The sequence below is a fragment of the Platichthys flesus genome, chromosome 5, assembly GCF_949316205.1.
Source record: "Platichthys flesus chromosome 5, fPlaFle2.1, whole genome shotgun sequence".
Classification (NCBI taxonomy): domain Eukaryota; kingdom Metazoa; phylum Chordata; class Actinopteri; order Pleuronectiformes; family Pleuronectidae; genus Platichthys; species Platichthys flesus.
The window spans coordinates 15,325,418-15,343,061 of record NC_084949.1 but is presented as its reverse complement, the minus strand read 5'-3'; the positions used below and the strand labels follow the sequence as shown (position 1 = coordinate 15,343,061).

At 43.9% G+C, this 17,644-nt stretch overlaps 1 protein-coding gene across 1 annotated transcript in view; it reads left to right on the top strand.

The window, feature by feature from the left end:
- Positions 1 to 17,644, top strand: part of ptprdb (protein tyrosine phosphatase receptor type Db) — an 86,408-nt gene that overhangs the window by 39,879 nt on the left and 28,885 nt on the right. Inside the window, exons 5-15 of the mRNA XM_062388459.1 lie at positions 4,264 to 4,452; positions 10,330 to 10,440; positions 11,404 to 11,415; positions 11,943 to 12,212; positions 12,971 to 13,080; positions 14,243 to 14,440; positions 14,818 to 14,943; positions 15,045 to 15,192; positions 15,304 to 15,449; positions 15,726 to 15,870; positions 16,679 to 16,981. Coding sequence (XP_062244443.1) covers positions 4,264 to 4,452; positions 10,330 to 10,440; positions 11,404 to 11,415; positions 11,943 to 12,212; positions 12,971 to 13,080; positions 14,243 to 14,440; positions 14,818 to 14,943; positions 15,045 to 15,192; positions 15,304 to 15,449; positions 15,726 to 15,870; positions 16,679 to 16,981 — 1,758 coding nt within the window. The remainder of the gene's footprint in view (positions 1 to 4,263; positions 4,453 to 10,329; positions 10,441 to 11,403; positions 11,416 to 11,942; positions 12,213 to 12,970; positions 13,081 to 14,242; positions 14,441 to 14,817; positions 14,944 to 15,044; positions 15,193 to 15,303; positions 15,450 to 15,725; positions 15,871 to 16,678; positions 16,982 to 17,644) is intronic.

The following is a 17,644-nucleotide window of genomic DNA, read 5'->3' as shown; positions in this document are numbered from 1 at the left end:
CGCACACAGACATCCACAGCGCACACCCAGAGTCCTGTCAGTCATGTCTCCTTGTCTCCCCCGGCTCTTTAAAGACACGGCTCCAGTGACCGACTGACTGACTGTCTGACAGGAGGGATCCGGTGTTAAGGTCAGCCGGCTTAATTACTGAGAACTAGAATCGGGCTAATTGAAATCTTGGCTTCCAGTAAATGGCCGTGATTGGCAATGGCTGAGACAATTATAAACTGGAGAGCAATTATGTGCTTTTGGCTCCAGTGTACAGTGCGATACTGTATAATTCATGATTGGGTAAAGGTTGTGGGTGTGTTGGTTTGAACGACTTAGAGCGGTTGTAAAGCTCTACGTTATTTACATTCATACATTTTCAAGACATTTATTTCACACATGGAGTTTTCCATCAGAGTACTCGCTAAAATCGAGTCAAATTGTGACAACGGCAGTGAATGGGGCAAGAAAGAGGAATGAGAGGATCAGATTGTGAACAAGTCCACACAGTACAGACAGATAATTCAAACCACTTTATTGGTAATAAAACTGAAAGTGAGTTCTACGATGTGCAGCAGAAATTTTGGTAACAGACGTGCGGTCTGCCAATTTTGAACCAGAGAGTGGGTGTGTGAACTGAAGTGGATAAATAACAGTTGGAAGTGAGGCGAGCTACTTGCCCCGTCTGATGAGACAGCTGCGCGATGCTAGATCTCAGGTCAGCTGAGGTCTAGTTTGTCTCCATGTGTTTGCCCTGGTGGATACCCTGGTTACCTGTCCAGCGTGTACCCCACTTCTGGCCCAGTGTCAGCTGGGATTGGCTCCAGCTCTCCGCTGTGACCCTCAGAGGATAAGCAGTATAGATGACTTGTTTCATATTCTGCTACTGGAAACCTGTAGATTCAATGGCAACCTCAAATAAGTGGAACTGACATTTGATTTAGCCCATATACTCCCAAATACAGTTGTGACGACAGATGCACATTTTAAATGTGAGTAGACACAAAGTGAACTGTGGCCTCACAAAGGAGTATATAGTGTATAGTTTTGCTGTAGTGCAATACTATTGAATTGGAATACAATATATTAGATCAGTGGTGGTTTTATTACAATTTCCCCCCCCCCCGGGTCAGTCCTGAATGACAGAAACAGGTTTATTTGCAGGTGCACACATTACAGCTTCTAATACAGCAGCTGCCTCATGCTGTAGTTCCCATTTTTGTATGACCAGATTTGACCTGCTGTCTTTCCAGATTCACAGATGACAAACCCAGCGAGCGATGTGTGTGGATTCCATTTTGGGTCTCGTATAAAGAGGACAGTGTTCGCACAGCAGTTCCCATGATTAGGAGACCAGGCTTTTCTATGAGCTGTGAAATTATCTGGATCGCTCTCAGTGGAAACACTGAAGTGGGAGCACATCCAAATGAAACAGTGGGGTGTGGGGAACGCTCCGTCAACAAGGGAGGGTAGGGTTACAAATCTGCTCTGACCTCAGGGGGTTCTTAACTGTTCCTGTTCAGCAGCACACGCACATGCACACACACACACACACACATGCAGAAACACACACAAACACACACACACACACATATGGTGGAGCTGCTCTGTCCCCAAAAAACAGAGGTGTAAACAGTGGTAGGCTTACACCTTTCACTGTTATGGATCATGGAAGGCTATTTATGTGCATGTTTTATCAAGTGTGTGTGTGTGTGTGTGTGTGTGTGTGTGTGTGTGTGTGTGTGTGTTTGTGTGTGTTTGTGTGTTTGTGCATGTCTGCTGCACTCTTCGTTTCCCAGGGTCCTACACACCGACACCAACACATCCATGTGTGCAGCTCTCTTTTTGTGCACATGTAAGTGTTTTGTAGAAGAGGGGCCGAGAGAGATGCATGATCTCGGGGAGTTATCCTCTAACTGTGCGTCCTCGATGCTCAGTTCATTGTCCCACCCCAGGTAGATGAAATAGAATGCATTATTCCTGCCTACCAGGGGCTGGCTTTGAAGTAAAGAGTTTGCATAATGAAAGCGGAGAGAATCAGAATTGTTATGCTGCATGGGTCTCTTGTGCTCTCCGTTCGCTCTCTCTCTCTCTCTCTCTGTCTGTCAGTTTTTCTCTCTCTTTGTTTTTCTTTCTGTCACTCTTTCTTTGTTTCTCTCTATTCTATTTGCACTTGCACTTTTACCCCCTTTCCCTGCTTGCCCACACAGACACACTTGTACACACCAACACCTTCCCTTCTTGTGCTCTGGGTTTATCATGTCCACGGTTCCATTCTCTCTTTTCGGGCGTTGGGATTGATTGAAACGCGAGCCGTTAAAAGGCCACACACGCGCTCGTGAAGCCAGTGTCTCACGACCCGACGCTATGGTTCGATGGGCGAGTGCCAGAATTAGCATCTCCTCTGGTGAGGTTCAGCGCTAGGATTTCCCGTTAATGATGCCCTCTGTGGTTGAGGAGGATAAAGTCACAGAGGATTCAGGGCGAGAGAAAAAAGATGTAATCGGGGGATCATCTTTTACAATAGACTGCCGTCTAGATCAAATACATTGTGAACACATGCAGGAACAGGAGCTCATCTGTCTTTTTCCACCACGTCTATCTTTATTCCTTTGGACTGGATGACTCATGAATCAGACATTTTACCTCACGGTTTCTAAGTGTGGCCTTGTACAAAGTTGAGAATTTGCTTTTAAAAACAGATTTTCCGTGATCCTTTTTGATTCGAGTGAACACAGTTATAATTTCAGTTTGATGGAGCTCTATCGCCTCTGATCCCTTACCTCCTCCTCGCTTTATCCCCTCCCTCCTCTTAAGTCTCTCACTCCAGCTGAATGACGTTGGCCCACTGCCTTTGATTTCCTCCATCACAGCGGAATGACTCCTCATGTTTGATGTAATTGCCTCAGATGTCTATGGCATCACATTTGAGATGCCATCCCACAAGGGTGCAAGTCCCAGTGGATGTGCTTTATTGTACTGGCCTATTTGATTTTATGCAGGAGGTGAACGTCCACAGAGATTTGTCGGCAATAGACTCAGCCGGACAAAAAGGAGTGTTGCTGGACTGCTGCTGATTCCCAGCGGAATAGAGAGTATTTGACTTTTCCATTGATTCTCATTCGAAGAGCGATTGCCCAAAGCTTTAGTGAGGTAGTTTGTCAAGTGGAATGAAATGTTACTCGTTCTATTTGACCTCGCTATTGGATTTGCCTCCAGGCTCAAGGCTCATGCAAAACACATTTTGACTCCAAATTGAATCTAAATCTGACTCTTGAATTTGACCGACCAGTTTCCTGCAAAACCTCTTCACACCCTGACCAGTGACTCATTTCAAGTTCAAAATCTGTTTGATGTCAGCTCAGAGCTTAAACTGTGTCTCGTCAATTTTGAACATCATGATATTTCTTTCATTGAACTCATCTGCTCCAGTTGGCTCAGATTCATGTTACATGAAAGTTTTAGATTTTTTTTTTTAAATAAAAACAAAGTAAAAATCAAGCAATCTCCTACCAAACTTTTTACAAAATGATACACACTAGTGGCCTCACTCATTGTTATCTGCTCATTAAAATAAAAATAAGAAAATCTGGTAACTCTGATGACATTGAGAATCACGGAGCATTGAGGAAAAACAATGGATGTGTTGAATAAAGAATTGGTTTTATTTTATTGTGAAAGCTGTAAGGACATTTCTAACCTACAGCGCTTCGTTCAAAACTCTCTGGGTGAAGCTTGACATCTTAATATCAAGATATAATCCCGGTTCATCCCATGTGGAAGAAAGTTGAACTAATCCTCCTACAGGTGAATGTTGTATTGGCTCATATTGAGAAGTGACACAGTATCACAGCAAGTGATTCACATGACTTGTACTTTTACATCTGGCTTCTACAGGTATAATTATGAGTGTGATCTTGACTGAACGGCTGTGGCTCAGGAGGGTCGAGTGTGGGTGGTAGAATAAGTCCTGCATATAGAAGGGCTGTATGAATGTGCGTGTGAATGCATCTTGTGATGTAAAGCACAGATTGAATGGAAAAGCGCTAAATATAAATACAGTCTATTTAATCCATTTATAACCAATTAAAAAAGACCAATAAATAAACCAATAAATCTAGTGGAAACATGGGTGACCAGAGAGATAAAGAGCACTGATAGCTCACCTGATGTGGGTGAAGACAAACAGCCGTTGGGAACCACTGGTCTGTGTCACCAGAGTAAAGATGTGAGTATTGCTCCACTATGTTTATGTCGTGTCTTTGATCTTTCCAGAGGACCAGCTGCCCTCGGGGTTTCCCACCATAGACATGGGTCCCCAGCTGAAAGTGGTGGAGCGTTCTCGGACGGCCACCATGCTCTGTGCCGCTAGCGGCAATCCTGACCCAGAAATTACCTGGTTCAAGGATTTCCTGCCAGTCAACACGTCCAATAACAATGGACGAATCAAACAGCTCCGCTCAGGTAACCATCCCTTTTACACCCTCTCCTTTTCCCCCTTTTTTCCCCCTTCAATCCCTGCTTTTATTTCCATCTGAAGGTATTTTTCCTCCCCTTCTACTTTGCTTTTATCCCTCTTACAATATCCACTAGTTCTTATCCTCCCTCTGCCTTTTCCCAGCCAATACATTTTTTATTTCCCCCGTTCCCACAAAGTTTTCTGTTATTGTGTCCTCGTTCACCCCTTTTACTTACTGCTGTTCCACACCGTGGTTACTGGCTGTGTTTCTCAGCTGCCCCCCCTCTCCTCTTCGCTGCTGATGCCGCCGCTGCCGTGCTATGATTTGACTGTGTACGGTTGCCAACCCCCTTCTGAACTCTTCGGGGCCTTTAAAAGTGAACTCCCCATCTTTACCCAGAACTCTCTGAGGTCTTCCAGTGCATATATCACCATCTCAAGCGGTTACATTTTTCACTCACTAAAAACATTATAAAATATTTGTGACGACACGCATCAGTGCGCTCCGTGTCTCCAGTCACGTCTCAGCAACTTTCCCCCCCCCTGACAGATTTTAGAAGGTAAACCAAGGTGATGGTGGTATGTGCTGCGGGACTGGCCTCCCTTAAACATCCCACTGCTGTGACTAAGCAATCAAATAACCTTTTGTTCTTTTCCTGACTTCCTGGAAAGCGTGTCTTGGGTGGGTGTGAAATTAACCCACAGACATTTCTTGTGAAAAGACATTGACAGAATTTGTGGAATTCAAAAAAAGGATTAACTTTGGATAAAAGAAACACTCAATCAAGCCACTCCATCCATTTCGATCAGATTTTGTTCTGTAGCCACAGTGGTGCGTGAACTCGTCCAAGCCACCCCCCCCTCCCCTCCCCCCCTCTCTCTGCTTCCAGGGTCCGACCTCTGGACCCAAACTCCCCCTCTTTCTCCTGTGATTGGACCCAACTCTCTGGCTTCTTTACAGATAACGACCTCTTGGCTTCTGTCCCTGTTTTGGCTCGACCCTCAACACCTTGCTAAGACTCCCTTTTTTACCCTTATTTTACACCCCCCAAAAAAAGTACCTGGTTTTAAAGTTAAAAAAGTGAAATCTTAAAATGTCAAATATTTTAGCCTTGCTTCTTCTGTGTGATAATTTCAAACTAGTTGACTTTTCACAACTTTGTCTGTGTAGATGATGGACTTCCATGACTCGTATAGTCTTGGAGTCCAGTGCTTTTTCAAGCTGTTTCTTCTGACTCAACTCCTCTGTGTGACTAAGCGTCCGATTGTAATGCCATGTCTATGCTGTTTCTTTTCTCTCTGTATCTTTTTTAACCACAGAGTCCTTTGGTAAGTGCTGCTGTTCCAAGGCCCACACCCTCACTGCCCACTCTTCTGTATACTGTTCACTAATGTTACTGCTATACTGTTACTGCTGCTGCTACTGCTGCTGCTCACCTTCACACACGTTGAGGTGTTATTAAAATGCATGGCATGCATTTGACTAACAGTCACATGCAAAGATCATATAAGGCACACATATTTATAAAGAGGTATATATAGAAATACACACTCAACTCTGCAGGCACTCATGTGTTATTATAGTTAAAGGAAGATGCAACAAATGTGCATACACACACACACACATGGACGTGCATACACATGTACAACAACTCACACAAACACATCTGTCACCCTTGAGGTAGTTGGCCTCACCCTCACCTGTGCACCTTTAGCCTCTCCACACCCAGTGAAATGCAATAACTTTCTCCTCACACTCGCCTATATACTTTTTCCACTCCCGCACTAATTCAATTATTCTGTCCCTCACTCACTCACTCACTCACTCACTTGGTCATTCACTCACCCACTTACTCTGTCCGCTCGGCTGTATAGAGTTACCAGTCTATAAGTCGTCCGCAGGAGATGGCTGTTAGGTAGGAGCCTCTATAAGGAAAATCAATAGCTACCAGGTTTCGCCATATGGTGTAGTATGTTCAAGTACTGAGTTTGGTTACTGTAGTGTAGGTGTAGTGGTTTGGAGGTAAATACAGTTAGACACATGGTAGGTCAGTAATGAAGAAAATCCACTCTTCAATTCTCTTCCACTTAAAGTAAATATTATAGATAATCATCGAGATATTCAGAAATTTAGCTTGAAAGTAATTTCTTTTTTTGGGGGGGCTATATTCACTTTGGCAGCAATTTCTTCCTTCTACCATGCATAACGTTTCCGAGGTCACTAATAGGTGGACCATGGTCTGGATCTGGATCCAGAACACGTCCTACCCAGACCCAGACCCTCCCACATGACGCCACCTAGCCAATCAAATCTGCGAATTCCCACAGACTCAGAATCATAATGCTCGAAGTGCGGGACATTTGCTTGAGGACATGCCCTCTATCTGGACCTCTCTGACATTAAAAATTAAATACCTCTGGCTTAGTTTTCCTTTGATACCCATGTCTCTCTATCGATGAGCCTTTGACAGAAAATTACTTTTACTTTTACTCAATTTGTAATTGAAAAAAATGTTCATGCAAAAAATAAAACCTCTCTGGCTCTAGCTCCTTCAATGTGAATAACTGCTTCTTTTCCACCTTTGTAAGGTTTTTACTTGTTTTACAAAAACATGCTATTTTATTTGCGATTTGTAGGAATCACATTGGCTTCAATTGTGATCAATTTCAACTACCCTCTGATACGGTATCGACTAAATGATTTACTGGGAGGGGGGGTTGGGGTGCAGGCATATCAAACACTAATGAAAACAAATTGTAGGTAAAGCTGAGACCCTGGAGTGTGGTTTATGTTTTCTGGTACCTTGCCTACATCTCTGGAAGCCAAGTCAATTGTAAAAATATAAGAACAATACAAAGACCCTTCCTGTGGCTGTACCATATTCTGTGTTTTACAGAAAGTCCTGTCCTGTCTCCGTCCTCTACGACAAAGCTCCTATTCCAGTTTGTCTGCAGATGGTCGGTTTAAGATGTTGAATCCAAAAACACGCCCTTTGACTCTGAGGGGCCGCAGCGTCGACTTGACATTTACTGTGGATGTTTAAGATTGTTGACATCACTCTGCTGCCAGACTCGGTTGAGGCCCGGTTGGAGGGATTTGGACTTGATGCCACATTGTCTACCTCTAGCCAGTTAATCTAGAACAGAGGTCACTAATAGGTGGGCTGCTGTCGAGATCCCTACCCAGACACCAATCTGTCTGGACCTGGATCTTTAACCAGTAAATCACTGGGAATTGTCAAGTTTTGGCCCTATAAACTCACAGACCAATTGCATGTGTTGTAAATCAGCTCACTTGATACCACTTGGCTAATCAAATCTGTGAGTGATGCGTACCGACCAGATTCTGTAGAAAGACCTGGACAGACAAGAGAGAGACAGATTTGACCACGATAAGCTAGTAAAAGAAAAACAAGAAATATAACTTCAAATGGCTTTAAGAGTGGACAGGGAAAACAGAAACAATTCTTGGAAATTTACGATTTTTTTCTGTTGGTATTACAACTTTACTCCCATAAATCTAGACAATGTTTTTCTCATTAAATGGTCTAGAAGATTGAGAAAAAACATTCAATGCAAATACAGCTTAAAAGTATTGAAGGGTGGATTTTTCCTCTATATCTATGATGATTCGCGTTTCAGGACTTAAGTCGACGCAGCGTCCTACTTGTAGGATTACACCTTGTTTTGATCTACATGGCGGACAAGAGCAGGTTAAGACTGAGGGCAGATCAGAGTCCACTCATCCAGAGTCCCAGTCCAGCTGTTAGAGAACCAGCTGAGAGCAGAGCAGACACTCTACCCTACTCCTACAGCCACATCTGCCCCTGCTGCAAGTCAATGAAGTCCAATCAATAACCCATCTCCTTATAGCTCAGTGTTTGCCCCTATCTCTCTCTCTCTCTCTCTCTCTCTCTCTCTCTCTCTCTCTCTCTCTCTCTCTCTCTCTCTCCCTCCCTCTCTCTTCCCTGGCTTATTCTGTCTTTATTTATTCTATCTCTTTCTTTTGTATTGCCTCTTCCTCCTCTTGGTCTCTTAAGGATCTATATTTTTGAGCCTCCTCTCTCTCTAATTTGATTCTACCCTCCTCCCACAATCCCCAACCCCTATCTACATCCCGTAATCCCCCCCCCCCCCCTTTCTGTGGTACTAACATTTTCTTCTTCTTCTCCTTCTCTAATCTCGTGCATTCATTGCCCAATCAGGTGGCACGCCCATACGAGGTAAGACCGCTGGGAGGATCGACATGACACGGGTGGCCCGATTCCTTTTCAACCCCTGGTTCCTGCTTGTCTCACAGATCTTAAAAAAAAAGCAGCTCTGGATGGGTTCATCAATATTGGTTTTTATTTTAGTCGCAAAGACTCAGCCATATTGATCACACCCGTCCAGCTTCTTTAGATCCAGGCCATAGGTACAAGAGGGGGGGAATTGGAATTGAGCAGGCAATTCATTACACTATGACTTTTAATCACTTCCCCTTCTTCTCGCCTTTCATCCTCTCTTCATCCTTTCATTTTTCCATCTCAGCCTCAATACTCACTCGGTAACACAGAAATCCATCGCTTTCCTCCATGACATGTTGTGATCTCTCTTTTGTATTCATCCGTTTAACATCATTGAGCTTTTTACCAATCTAAAGCATGGTTTGTTTATGACTTTATTTTCATATTTTTGTGTTGCTTAGTTCGAGAGATATATAGCTTACTATCAATCCTACTTCTGTTAGTTTTTGTTTTATTTTATAAAAATTTTCTTTGACCTGGTTTTCTTTTTTTTCTTTTTTCTTGCCGGTCTTGACCTGAACTTGGCCCGGCCTTCTACCTTGTCTAAATTTGCCCAGTCAAACGTCCCAGTTTTGTTTTCCCTCCCAGCTGTTATTCGCTCAGCCTGAAAAGTCCAGATGGCGAAGACTCAGACACACTTGCAGACATTAGTGTGCTTACACACACACACACAAGCACACGAACCTGCAGCTCCCTCACACACAAACACATTTCTTCATGGTTTTTTACCATCGCTTCCTCCTTTCTCTCTCATTACCGATAAAAAGCCCCAGACAACCACTTTTTTGATAAAGTTTTTATGGGCGCTTTTTTGCCTTATCCCACCCCATCTTGAAAGAACCTCTGGTTGACTTTTTTGACAGTTTTTCTATTTTCAGGGAGCGAGAAAGCACCAGTCCCTTCCCAAGGCTCTCCGTATGTCGTTCCTTTTTTTTTTTGTACCTGTTGGCCTTGATGGAGGTCGGTTGATGTCTTTACCGCCTCATTGTTTAAAAATGACGTCACACTCCTGATCCCATTGGTGGATCCGTAAAAAGGGTTATTGCCATGGCAATATCTTTATCCTTGAAGACTGAAATATGAATTGCTCCCTGACATAACTTGCAATCTCGAGTTTCAGCAAAGAATATTCCAAATACTGTCTCTGTGTCTGGATCCTCCACGTTTTGGCTGCTCGGTTTGTTTATTTCTGCCTTTGCATGAGGACTACGTTCAGTTTTCGTATCAGTGCTTTTTTCCCCCTTTTTTTCGTCTTCTCATTTCTAAATCAGGAAGCTGTCCCATGTTTTGGCAGCGTCTTGCTGACATTCGTAGGAACTTCTTAATGTCTCCCTATAGACCGGGATCCCTTTTTCAGCCCCTCTTTGTTCTTCATACAGAGTTCAGCTTTGTTTTTGCTGAAAGCTCAGATTCATTTACCCTTTACTGCAGTTTTTTTTTCTTCTTTCCCCCCCCCATTGATATGCTGCTATATTGATGTAGTAATCTGATGTCGTCCAGTTTTGTGTGATTGCTCTTTCTTCCTCTCCGTCTCTGTGCCTCTCTCTCCCTTCCCTACCTCCTCTACTCCTCCCCTCGGTCCCTCCATCCATCCAGGTGCCCTCCAGATAGAGATGAGCGAGGAGTCAGACCAGGGGAAGTACGAGTGTGTTGCCACCAACAGCGACGGGACACGCTATTCCACCCCGGCTAACCTCTATGTCAGAGGTAAGAGGGGGGGTAAAAAACGGCCCAATTAGAGCGTGTCGATTTAGGCAGGCCTCTTTTCATAGGTTTTTTTTATCTTCTTTTAGGAATGTGTGTCGGTGGTGTTTGTGTGATGCTAAACCTTCTGTGATTTATAACTCTACAGCTTTAGAGTCGTGAAACAGGATGGCCTTTTTAAATGAGAGCTCTTTTACATCCCGTTAAGGCTGCAGCTGACTGTTTCACTCAGGCTGTTAATCTCTCTGCTCTCGCTTCTTAGCCTTTAGACCTCGGAGGAAAACCAAATCATTGTCTGGTTAAGACTTGTGTTTCTCCCCAAATCTGACAGGCATCTCGCCCCCTCGGGCGCCTTTTACCCTCACACACAAATACACAAACAGACTCATACCCACCAAATGTTTGAATCTTGGAGACATTTTAATTCTCCAGGCCTTTTGCTCTGTTGTCTGCCCTTCAACTCCCCCCTCCACACACACACACACACACACACGCACACACACACACACACACACACACAAAGCTTTAAACAGAGTAGCATGCTTTTCTGACACCAACATCACTCCAGAGGATACAAAACAATAACACACATACACAAATATACACACATTGATGTCATACACTATGTTTATATATATATATATTTGTTTACACACGCACACATGAACCACAAACAGCACAGAGTCAGTGATGTGTAGGGCGAGTCAAATCGTGCGGCGCTGCTCAGTAAGTGTGTGACAGGCGGCCATTTACGGCCTCTGTTTGTTTAGCTTCTTGCTCTTCTCTGTCTTCTCTCTACTCTTTGCTTCCTCCTCTGTCTCTTGTCACCTTGCCATGCTTCTTTTGTCTAACTTGTTTTTTCTCCCTGTCTCTTCTCTGATATTTTCCCTTTTTACCTCCTCCTCCTCTTCCTCCCTCTCCTCCATCATCTCCTCCCGCTGTGCTCTGTCCTACCTCCCTCTGCAGAGCTGCGAGAAGGTTGGTACTGTAAAGACGTGTGTGGCTCTTTTGAGTCTCTCTCCTGAGTATTTTCTTGTTCCTCCATTAAACCACCACTTGTGTTTGTGTGTCTTGGCTGTTTTTATGTGTGGTGCTGGAGGTTTTAAACCTGCCTGTACAGTTTACATCCTTGCAGATGTAATGTACCCTGAGTTTCTTTTTTTCTCCCCGTTCCCCCTGTGAGTGCATGTGAGTTTGCTGTGAGTTTTGTTGTGAGCATCTTTTGTGTTTCAGTTCATAAAATATTTAATGGCGCACACCTAAAAACAACATGAATAAAACATTTTGATATCACATGCTCCCTTGTGGTGATGTATCAGACCGTCTGAATGCTCGCTGTCTTCTTTTAATGCCGTAAAACTTCATCTCAGACACGATGAAAAAAACAAATAATAGTCATCCTGCAGCAGCACATAGACTCTGACTGCCATGCATTCACCTGAACTTACCGAGCAACATCATGAATTTCTAATCGTCCCTCTCCCTCTGCCTTCGCCCCGGCTCAGTGCGTCGCGTCCCCCCTCGCTTCTCAATCCTGCCGGCAGACAGCGAGATCATGCCAGGGGGGAACATCAACATCACCTGCGTGGCAGTGGGCTCCCCCATGCCCTACGTGAAGTGGATGCTGGGAGCCGAAGACCTGACTCCCGAGGACGACATGCCCATCGGCCGCAACGTTCTGGAGCTGACGGACATACGCCAGTCCAACAACTACACGTGTGTCGCCATGTCGACGCTTGGCGTGATTGAGGTGGTGGCGCAGATTACTGTGAAAGGTGGGTCAATGGGCGAATGGGTGGGGATGGCATGGCTTGGTCTCGGGTCAAGTGAGGCTTCAGTTGAAACTTTATTCAAAGTGTTTTTAAGGGCTATGACAAACGAAATATGAAAGTAATTCCCTTTTCATGACTGCTCTAATTAAACATACTCTGAATATGTGAATAATAAAGTGAGTAAATAATATATAGCCTACTCAGAAGATGAAAAAAGTTCAATTCTGTTTGTTACAATATTTTAGAATGAAGGCGAAAAACTTCAAACTCTTTTGGAATGTAAGAAAGGGAAAGATGTTTTTTTTTTTTGTTGTTATTTTTAGGGGAAACTTTAATATTTAATTCAATAGGAAAGCAGCCTTCTATCTCCACTTTTTATATTTAATGCCTGCAATAAACGCTTTTTCTCTCTAGCTTGTTTTCTATGGTGTGATCCATTTTGATGTTATCACTATGCCAGGATTCAGATTGTCAGTATACACGGTTTTTAATTTGGATTAAATGTAAAGCGAGTTCAAACTCCCTTTGAAGTGATAGATAAGAAGTGACAGGATTTAGTTTTGTCCGGCGGTCGAGCTAATTTAGTAGCTAATTGTTTTTCAAGGGATTTAACGGTTGTACAGAGATTACGGTCATGGCATCATTCTGATTCTGAGTTCATCATTTCGTTTTTTTTTGTCCATCTTTTTCAATTAGTGCGAGTTAGCGGTATAAAGGGATTGTGTGTGACATTTTTATCTTTCTCCCTTTCTCGGTCTTAGCTCTGCCGAAGGCTCCCGGCATCGCGGTGGTGACGGAGAGAACTGCAACCAGCATCACACTCACCTGGGACTCTGGCAACGCTGAGCCCGTCTCCTACTACATCATACAGGTGCAACTTAAAACACACACAAAGAGACAGAACACATGCAAATGACAAAATATTCCTTTGCAATTTGACAACACATGCACGGTAAACAGAAAACATGCTGCATATACTCATAACACAACCAAATACTCTCAGCTCAACTGAAAACTAACAACACTACCAAATACTCCCAAAACAGACAAATACTCTCAGCTCAACGAAAAACGTACAATACAACTGAATACTAACAACACAACCAAATACGTACAATACAACTTACTACTAACAACACAACCAAATACTCTCAACATAATGAAATACTAACAATACAACTTAATGCTAACAACACAAACAAATTCTCACCCTCAACCAAATCCACTCAACTCAATGAAATACTCAAAATACAATTTAATACTAACAACACAACACAGACCTCTCAAAACAACCAAATCCTCTCAATTCAAGGAAATATTCACAATACAACTGATAAGTATCAACAAATCCAAATACTCACAACACTGTGAAATACTGTGAAAGATTCCTTTGTGTTCTAAGTATTTGGTTGTGTTGTGAGTATTGAGAACATTGGTCAGTGTGTACAGTGTGTTTTTTATTTGTCGCACATGTGTTGTCAAATTGATGAAGTTGTTTCTCCTTTTGCATGTGTTGTTTATTTGGTTTCTTAAATTGCAGCTCACAGGGCCACTGTGTTCACCAGCTGCCACACAGCATTAGTGCACGTGAGCCCAGGATTTTGAAACACTAAACTTTAAAGTGCTAAAACTAAACTAGAACACCAAATACTTATTAACAACATAAATCACTAGGTCAAACTGTAAAAGAAAAGAGCCCTCTTGTTTTTTCCTGATAGAAATTAAATTGACCAAATTGCTCAAATGCAATTTTGGTGTATTTGCCCACAAGGAGGAATGAATTGAGATGTAAAAATGAAACATGAACTGCTTAAATAGCACAGACTGAATCAGTCACAAAACAACGGGTTTTACCTGAAATATGTGGAGTTTGGCTTGAATCCTGGTTTGTAAATTAGAGCATTGTGTATTTGAGTGTATTGGTGTATCACAGTATGTTTATGCACGTAGATAGAGCTATATGTAGAGTTACAAAGATCTCTGATGCAGCTTTCAATACAACTATTCTTTCTCTCTCTCTTCTTCCCCTTCAGCACCGTGCCAAAGGCTCCGAGGACCCCTACAAAGAGATTGATGGCATTGCCACGACGCGCTACAGCGTGGGCGGCCTCAGCCCTTACTCCCACTATGACTTTCGCGTGGCAGCCGTTAACACCATTGGCCAAGGCCCCTCCAGCGATGCGGTGGAGGCCCGCACGGCCGAGCAGGCCCCCTCCTCGCCCCCCCGACAGGTTCGGATGATGATGCTCTAAATTCACAAAAATGAGGTTTTCCTAGCACAGTAATAAAATGTGTTTTTTAGAGAATGCAGTTTGGAGACAAGTTGCCTTTATTGTTCAGCGCTTGTATCAATCTGCTATAATTGTTTTCAAATGGGAGAACTTCACCTCAAGCTCGCCTGCTATACAATATAATTAGCTGCCTATTATTTTGAGTGATAGCGCAGCGTGTAACATAAATCCTGGTTTCAGCATGTCATTTTCTTACTCTAGCCTCCAGTTGCTTTGGGTTCTCAAAAACTTATTTCCACAAAACCTTCTCCAATAAGAATACTGCATGCCAGTATATCATCAGAGGGTTTCTAAAGTGCTCCCTGTTTGCCCTGCAGGTCCGGGGCCGTATGCTGAGCACAACCACAGCGATCATCCACTGGGACGAACCAGAGGAACCTAACGGACAGGTGGTCGGTTACCGAGTGTACTACACCTCGGACAACACGCTGTCAGTCAACCAGGTGTGTGTCTGTGTGTGCTTGCTTTCACTTGTTTTGTTGTTACTTCTGATTGCTTCGATGCATCTATGTGTTGACCTACATTCATGTCTGTGTTTGAGCAGTGGGAGAAACAGATGGTGCGCAGCGCCAACTTCATCACCATCCAGGGTTTGACCCCCAACAAGACCTATTACATCAGAGTGCTGGCCTTCACCTCCGTGGGAGACGGACCCCTCTCCCAGGATCTGCAGATTATAGCCAAGACTGGAGGTAGGAGAAAGTGATTGGACTCATCCTCCTGCAAGCATCGAGCAAGAGTAAGAGACAGAAAATACATATGTGATGTTTTTTCTCCTTTTTTCTCCCTATACAACTCTACAGTTCCATCCCAACCTTCAGAATTTAAGGGTGAGGCCAAGTCTGAAACCAGTATCCTTTTGTCCTGGGTGGCCCCGCCCCAAGGTGGCCCTGACAACCAGATCACAGGGTACGAACTGGTCTACAGACGAGCCGACGAATCCGAGGAGGTAAGAATAAAGCATGGGACATCATTTATCACTTTTGATTGGTGGCTGGGAGGACTGTTTGGCTGGGCTAATAAATTCCTGTTTGGTCAGATGGATGATAACAGATTAAAAGGACAGATGTGAGACTGGACGGACGGTTGCGCATCCGAAAGACGAATTGATGTTGATATCAAAAGTGAACCGAAAAGTCAACCCTGCTTTTTAAACATCATGTCGGTGATGCAAACTTTTTCTTTTGGTTTTTCTCACACACCGACTTCTCCCTGTCGTCCTCAGAAGAAAATGAGCTTTGAGCCGACCACCTCCCACCTGCTGAAGAACCTGAAGCCTTTCTCCACCTACACCTTCCAGCTGGCCGCCAAGAGCAAGCACGGGATCGGGGCGTATACCAACGAAGTGTCCATGGACACGCCGCAGACGCGTAGGTCGAACTGCACATGGTGCTGAGTGCGAGTGTGTGTGTGTGTGTGTGTGTGTGTGAGAGTCCGAGAAAGAGAGGTTTCAATTGTGACAACGCGAAAATGACAACTGACGCAACCAAATTCAAAAGTACCACAAACTAAAGTAAAACAACATTTTTGCATCGTCACAAAAGGGGCCACAATGAATCCAGACTTTAAATGACCTCAGATTTGAAACCAGCAAATAACTGACGCCAGATTATACCGAGAATGTTTCAGCAAATGTATTACAAAGCAAACCTATTATGGCCGAGAGCAAAACGTGATTTGCTGGTTATCAACCTGAGGTCTGTGAGAGATTCAGTCAGAACAAGGTAAGCAAGCGGTTGCGGATCAACCTCTGAGGCTTGGGTAGGCTGTAAGGACAAGTAAGTTATGTGCAGGTATGTCTGTGTGTTAAAGGTTAGTCAGTGTTGTTGTACTGCCTCTCTTTAAGCCATTCATTCGTTTTCATTAATCAACCAGAGCAGAAGTTGGCGCCCATCATTAAGTATCTCTGTTCGGCCATCTTGCCTTCAAGTCGCAGGGTCATTTTTTTCGTGCGTTTCTTCAGTTCTTCAGTGTTTTGTTTTCATTTTATGTTTCTTTGTCTTTTGTTCTCTGTCTCTCGTCCGCTCAATTTCATCCCCATTCCTCCACGGCAAACCTCACTCCCTCACTTCTCCACCCACCGATAACGACACGCACACACACACAAACAACCAAATAACATCCACCCGAAAACAATCCCCCTTCCACTGCTGTGCTTCCTTGAAACTGGCCGATCAGTTCCATCGGCACCGCCCCAGGACATCACGTGCACCAGTCCCAGCTCTACCAGCATCCTGGTAAGTTGGGCCCCGCCTCCCCTGGAGTTTCAGAACGGCATAATTACCGGATACTCCATCCAGCACTCGACCACGGAGGGCAACAAAACGTCCAAAAGGGTTGACGGTATCCCTCCGGAAAGTTCCCCCTATCTCCTGGAAAACCTGGAGAAATGGACCGAGTACGGCGTAACCATACGAGCGCAGACGGAAGCCGGGGACGGACCGGAAAGTTTACAGCTGCTTATCCGCACCGAGGAGGATGGTATGTTCCATAACAAACCCCCATGCCTGTGTTACGATGGTCCGCCCCACTAACAATGGTCACTAACATAGCAGTAATGAGCTCAAACTAACCCCAGCCTGCCTCCACCTGCCAGTTAAAGCATTGTGTCTATTCTTGAGCTGCATTCTAAGCGGATGATGCATTGTCAGACCCTCCAGTTTTGGGAAACCTCTCCTTCTTCCTTGATATCCAGCTGAAACAACTGGAAAACCTCCTCCTGCTCCAATCCTCCACCGCTGCTTTCTCTCGCAACCCTTTTTTCTCCAGCAACCATTGTTGTCCTCTTTTTCATCTGCCTCTTTTCTCCCAAACTTGACCCTCTCTCCTACAATCTTTTGGAAAAGTGGTGGTTGGGATTTAACCCGTCTTAGCATAACAATCTTCCCCACTAACACAGAAACCTCGGCAAACCCTTTGGCTGTGGCTGTACCTTGGCCTTTCCTCACCTTGGCTTTTCTCACTGACTCTCCGCCCCTCCAATTCCCCAACAACTATTTGACTATATCCTTGCTTACTTTTAGTCAGTGTATTTTTTTTTGTGCCGACAGCTATTTTTGAGATTATCAGTGATTTTTTATATATAAATATATATATTCATGGTTAATATCCCTTTATCGCAAGCTCTCCACTAAGAATTTTTTC